Source organism: Malus domestica, chromosome 09 (genome assembly GCF_042453785.1).
Source record: "Malus domestica chromosome 09, GDT2T_hap1".
Lineage (NCBI taxonomy): Eukaryota > Viridiplantae > Streptophyta > Magnoliopsida > Rosales > Rosaceae > Malus > Malus domestica.
In genome coordinates, this window is record NC_091669.1 from 18507326 (window position 1) to 18514242 (window position 6917).

At 37.6% G+C, this 6917-nt stretch overlaps 1 protein-coding gene across 1 annotated transcript; it reads right to left on the reverse strand.

Annotated features, from left to right (window-relative positions):
* Positions 1-321: 321 nt before the first annotated feature.
* On the reverse strand, positions 322-6541 carry LOC114827015 (NADP-dependent malic enzyme). Its single transcript, XM_029108333.2, has 20 exons — positions 6087-6541; positions 5510-5781; positions 4269-4389; positions 4079-4153; positions 3831-3982; positions 3625-3730; positions 3419-3484; positions 3140-3235; positions 2969-3040; positions 2776-2859; positions 2591-2689; positions 2335-2382; positions 2137-2190; positions 1948-2046; positions 1700-1789; positions 1392-1469; positions 1217-1291; positions 1037-1127; positions 823-951; positions 322-728 (listed from the first exon to the last, which is right to left on the reverse strand). Exons 1-20 carry the CDS (start codon positions 6114-6116, stop codon positions 640-642), a joined length of 1926 nt encoding a protein of 641 aa, XP_028964166.1. The 5' UTR covers positions 6117-6541; the 3' UTR covers positions 322-639.
* Between the last annotated feature and the right edge of the window lie 376 nt (positions 6542-6917).

The following is a 6917-nucleotide window of genomic DNA, read 5'->3' on the forward strand; positions in this document are numbered from 1 at the left end:
TATTGCCTGAAAAAGTTCAACCTACATAAATCTACGACTCAAATATAAAACCATCACTCGCACCAGCTTTCCTTTGAATCTATCTAAAAAGATTTCTTGATATGCCAAAAAAATGAGGTTACATGAGCTCAAATTTTATTTTCCTTTATTTAAGCCACTGTTCTTAGCTTATCATTTTATTCCAACATCCCCCTCACCACTTAAATTGCAGGAACACATCTATCATTTTCTCTCCAACCAAATCTAGGCTAAGATATCGTCCGCACTTTTTATCAAAAGGACGATACAAATATGAAGTGATTTTCAAAATGAGCCATGAAGTACGATAAGAAAGGAGGCGAATCGCATGACTGAATGACGTGTCGAAGTTTGCTGTTTGTTCAGTGGAACATTTGGGGGATAAGAGTAACTTAAATTTGACAGTTGAAGACATTTTTCAAACTATATTTCGACTCCTAACCCAGCTACCTGCACTGCACCCATCCTACTTCTCATGTACCACATAGGTCACATAATAATAGACCAAATGAGATGCGAAAAACCAAAGGCAAAATAAACAATCAAAACCACAAAATAATCGATCCTTTTCAACTGCAGTTGTAGACCTCGGTACAACAAACCGAGGTAACTTCAAATAGTTTACCGGAAACTTCGATAGGAAGGGCTGTACATACAGCTTTCAGCATACTTCTCCAGATCTCTTGGTTCGGGGAGGCGGGTGGCCAAACCTAGAAAAGCCAATTGCAGAAATATTAGACATTTTGGCCCATCGTTAAGTAGCACGAAATCTTACAAGAATAGAGCCTCTGGAGAATGACTAACCAAGTTCATATGATTTCGCAGCTACTTTAGCAGCAATATGCGCCGAAATCTTTCTGATGTTTGTGAATGGAGGGTATATGAGTCCCTTGTCAAAGTCTTCCTGGGTCACCATTGAAGCCAACGCTTCCGCTGTTCCAAGGAACAAACATGACATAAGGTCTAAAGGCTTAAATAAATTAAACACCCTTTACATTGATATCTTTTGTGCACTTACAAGCTGCCAGAAGCATGTCGTCGTGAACACGGATAGTACCAGACATTATTAAACCCAGACCGAATCCAGGGAAGATGTATGCATTGTTTGCCTGAACGACAACAAAATAAATGCCAAAGTCAGTCCAAAGGTATTACATATGTTAATACCGGACATAATCAGATTCTCTAGAACCAATACCTGGCCAGGATAGTAAACCTTCCCATTATATTCAACTGGCGGGAATGGGCTTCCACTACAATATATGGCACGACCCTGAAAATAATACGAGGAAGGAAACGAAACGTCGGTCTCTAACCATCAAGTATACAGTGAATGATACAATATTAAGCAAAACATGCAAAGGTTGTAATACCTCAGTCCATGTATATGCTTCTTCCGCAGTACATTCAGATTGTGATGTTGGATTGGAAAGAGCGAGAATAATAGGTCTCTATTAGCAGGTCACAAAAAGAAATGGTCAGCCCTTACCTTCTAGAGGGAGTAAATGCAATCTTTCACTAAGGCCAATAAAATGAAATTTCTCAACGTGGCCATTAAACAAACTGATTTCTCAAATCCATACGAACAAGAACAGAAAATAAAATTCTAAAATTCTGGTCCCCGTATGGATGACGGCCAACACAATAAACAACTAAAGAATGAATTAAGGAAAAGAGATACCTCATTCATGGAAGCCATAGCCTCAACCACTTCTTTAGTGAATGTTCTTCCTACACCTGACGTTCCAATTAATACTGTTGGCTTGATTGACTGATTGAAAAAGGACAAAAATACAGTCACTAAAAAACTTCTGCTTTATTTATATGCACTATTATGTTGTTTGTGTGCTGTCAACATATATGCATCTCTGTGTGTGCGAGTGGAGAGAGTGGAGAGAGTGAGAGAGAGAGAGGAGAGAGATTTCACACCTTAACAGCATCTACAAGTTCCCCGACCGGTTCATGTTCATGAGCCCAGGGCTTTTTAAAGTGTTGGAGTGAATCCAACCGAGAACTGACAATCAATCCCTGCGAATGAATTTCTTACCAAATGAAAACTGATGGAAAGAAAACAAAATCTTATTGCAGACAGCAAGAATTTAGATCAGCTCTCCGTACCTTTGAGTCCACAAGCCAAATGTTCTTGCGGGTCTCTTCCACTGGGGTATTTGTCTGCAATAATTCAGGTGCTATGTATCAAAAACTATTCTAATTATTTGACTCTAATACATCTCTTTAGAATAAATACTGAGGATCTTTCTTAGTACATACTACATGCTACATACAAAGTAAAAGAAACAAATATTAGCTTATAACCTGCTTGGAAATTTCAAGGGCTATGAGTTCTGCTATGCCAGTGCCGGCCTGAAACCATTAAACAAGTGAGAGTGTGAAACACAACAACAAAGTCCTAGAACATGGGATATCAGTAAGGGTTCGAGAACAAGGACGAAAGAAAATATATGTGAAAAAAAAAATGAAAAAGAGGTGAGTGTTGGTTGAGCGAGGGATACCCCTTCGACTACTCTTTAACATTAATGAAAAGGATCCCTCGACTAAGGAATGTACTCACCTCTCCAGCACCAAGGAATAAAAATCTGTGTTCAGATAAGGATCCCTTTACTAACTTCAAAGCTGCAAGAAGCCCTGCAAGAACCACCGATGCTGTCCCCTGGAATGAATTACTTACACAAGCATTAGTGTTGTGCTTTTCTTAAGTGCTATAAATACCATTACTACAAATCTCTTGCAACTTACCTGAATGTCATCGTTAAAAACAAGATGGGTTGAGGCATACTTTGCGAGCAGATCAAAAGCATTGTGGTTTGCAAAGTCTTCAAACTACAGAGCATGACAAATGAGCTTAGGAAAGGTATAGTTAAAATGAAACAGAGGACTGAGTTCATCAGCACAGCCAAAAAATTGAAAACTGACTTTGTCCACCAAATACCTGAACAAGAACTTTCTCCCCGTAATTCTGCTTGACTGCAGTCATGAATTCATTCAGGAGTTCTGCATATTCCTAAAGAAAGGAGCAAACCCACTTTGGTAAGAGAGAAAACAACATAAACCATCGCAAATGATTCGAACAGTAAACAAGCAACGCAAACATGTCATATACCTGCCCAGTAGCCCTCTTTTGCCTCAGCCCTATGTAAAACTCATCATTCAACAGCTTCTCATTGTTTGTACCAACATCAATGGTTACAGGCAAGCACTGAAAAACATAGAAAAAAATACATATTCACTTAGAATCAATATTAAAGATAACAGTGAAAATGTCGAGATCCTCTAAACATCTTTCGGAATAAAAGAAATGCAATACAGTAATTTTGGGGTACAATGACTTTATAAGTCAGTCATGTCGGAAAGAATAGCATTGGTCATCACAGATACTTACAGCAGAAGGACGAACTCCTCCAAGTGCCGTGTATAGAGCAAGTTTACCCACAGGTATACCCATCCCCTGAGAAAACATCACATACTGTCATCAGTTGACTACTTACGGGAAGTGCAACAAGAACATGCAATATTCTCTTCAAAGGCAAGGTAACTCATATTGCTTTCTATCCCCACGACTAGAAATTTATTTTTAACGGTGTTTACATGAGAGCCAAGATCCCCGAGCCCTAGGATCCGCTCTCCATCAGTGACAACAATGACTTGAATATTCTGCTCAGGCCAGTTCCTCAATACTTCAAGAATCTTGCCCCTTAAGAGATTGCAAGGAAAAAAGGATAGCAATAAGCTTCAACCCAATTTGGAAGTGGCCATCAAAGCAGAGAACAAAATTAAATTGCAATGAAGCATACTTTTCTTTCAAACTTATGAAAAGACCCTGTGGTTGCGTAAATATGCTTCCATATTTCTGGCAAGCTTCACCGACAGTAGGAGTATAGACAACTGGAAGTAATTCCTCAACATGCTCAATAAGAAGCTTGTAGAATAGCTTTTCATTTCTCCCCTGAAAGCATATGTAATTGAAAGTTCAAAAATCGCCATTTCGGTAGCAAAAATTAACAGGCTCAAACAAATATATCATTGAAATGATTATTGGTACCTGAAGATCCATCATGGCAATATACTTCTGCAGTGGAACTTGATATTGACGGATACTATTTATCATTTTCTTAACCTGTCAAGTAGATTAACGATTTAGCGGTAAAGTCTAAATGATTATCATTTTTGTATAAAACAAGTATACAAAAAGTGATGTAACTCTGCAAGCATGTATAAGCTGATTAGAAGACCTGAAGTTCTTGAGAAATAACAACTGGGGGAAGAAGGCCACGCAAGTAGTGGGCATCTCTCTCTTTCTCTGTGAAGGCAAGACCTTTGTTGTGGTGTGGAGATCGTATCAACGTATATCCACTGCGGGGAAAGACAAAAGAGTAATTTATACAAAGGTGCAAAGAATACAAATAGCAAAGAGAATTTATGTGTAAGGTATACAAAGTTTAACACAGAACTACATTGAGAGGTTGGGACCAAAATTGCATATAACATAAAATTAATTCTCACATTTCTTTGGAACAACCTCCAAAGTTAAAATTCATGCAACTTAAACTAAGGAACGAAAGATCATTAGCGAACAAAAATACATGTCCATTTCACCAGAAAATCATGAACCGCGTTCAGCCTAAATGAGGTGGAGCTTCTTTTATCATGCCGCGTGTAAATCACGGCCCCACCCCCACAATATGGCAAGTGAAGCACAACCATATAAGGTTGCATTAGACTTTCTTTTTGGTGGCTTGTTAAAGATTCTTCTTAACATTTTGGTTGTGTGGTGCTACTTTTTTTGTACATATGTCTAGTCGGATGCCCATAACTTAGTTACCTAATTAAAGAACCGAATCATCAATTTTCACCATGTACCTAAATATGTCATCAACAACAAACATCTACATGAACCAGAAAAGTATTTGACTTCATTAAATATCCATTACTTTTCCTTGGAGAAAATTAAACATCTACAACATCCAAAACAATTTCGCAATCGAGGAAGTAAATCTAAAACCCATCAAAATTCTCAGAATACTTAGAAACTATGCAGGGACTCTCATAATTTCATTAATACATTACACACACATTGCAACTAATTTGTTTTTCAACACTATATTTACAGGGTGTGAGATTTAGACTAAGCAACACAATGAAATGCCACAATAATTGGGTATCAAATTCATCGTCATCCACGAGAGTGAATCGAAAAACTGACTAATCCAACAAGACCATGGTACTAAGTGATATATTAACTAATTAAGCAACTGCCCTGTCAATTCAGCAAGCAGCCCGCAATATGTACAGATATCACTAAAACTAACATAAATGATGTAACTTGCACAAAATATAAAAATATAAAAAGGCAAAAAAGAACATAGATTTCATCGAAATTAAAATAATTTAATAAAACCAGACCACCTTTAACATTAAACAACGATAATATCAATAACGACCGTAAGCATAATCGATCTTTGCTCTCACCCACCTAGCAACCGAGACACTCCAGGGTGTGACAAGTTGGTCCTCGGTGGCAGTATCCTCACCGTACACGTCTTTAACCCCACCATGGACGGTGGATTTCAGCTCAACCACCTCGGACTCGGTCTTCACCTCCTGCAATGTGCTCTCCATCACGACGCTGCCATTTCGGTCACCTGTCCGGGCTTTTGGGATCAAAGCCACCACTTTGAGCGACGCTGGCTGCCTCTTCTGGCTCTGAGAGAACGGGCTTGAAGACCCAGCAACGGCCGGGTTCCCCTGCAAAAACAAAAATTTAATTAATTAATTCTCAAAAAATTAATTCATAATAATCAGATAAGTAAATTAAACGAACAATTTGAAGAAAAAAAACCCAGAAATGAAAATCTCATTCACCAATCAGAAAGTCGAAAAGATTTGAAATTTCAATGCGGGGAAGAAGAACAAGGAAGACCCATAAATTGAATCTTTCTTTCTTTTTTTCTTCTGAATTTTGATTCCATTTTATTCTTTTTGCGATTGAATTTTTGTGAAGTGGGTGCGCTTGAAATTGTGATCTGAGAAATGGGTTTGCTTTATATTACCAGAAAACAGCTTCTATTCAAGGACATCATGGCGACGGATTTGTGAAAGGGAGAGTCTTTCGCTGGCCTTTGTATTCACTACTGCAGAAACAGAGAGAGATAGTGTGCAGGAGAGAGAGAGAGAGAGATAGAGGAGAAAGAGTCTTTCGGTTTGATGAGCTTTCCTCGCTTACTCCTCTCTGTCTCCCTCTCTTATACCTGAAATTTGTGAAACCAAATGAGAGAGAGATCAAGAAATGGGAAATGAAGCAGCTCAGAAATGTGAGTCCCCTTCTTCTGCAGAATTATAATTGTATACCAATTGGTCTTTCCCCCAGATTACTAAAACACCCTTGCATTTTTATTTCTGTATTTACTAATTAATTTCACTTCCGTGTATTATAGGGAAATAATTTTGTATTTTAGTAGTGAAGCACGTCAAATTTTCAAATTGACATTGGGAAAATAGACACATAATCTTTAATAGCTAGCTAATGTGTGTATGTTTGGAGTGCATCTTTAATGTTACAAGTCCCATGTTAAGAAACTGTGAACATGCTTGAGAAGCAAGAAGTATTTTGGCTTCTTCAAGAAATAGTCTAGGTTGACAAGTTATTACATATCCGTAAGCATAATTACTTCGCATCAATTCTAAAGAATAAAGCATTCTCTCATACATCTTTCGAGAAATATCTTATTTCATTTTAAAATTATTATTTGTAGCAGTGCATTTTTGTTTTACTTACTGACAATTTTTATGTGAAGGCAAAGTTTTAATACGAGACATAAAAAAATATACTATTCCAATTTTGTTTAATTATAAACAATGCACGTGTTATTATTTAAGTAGAA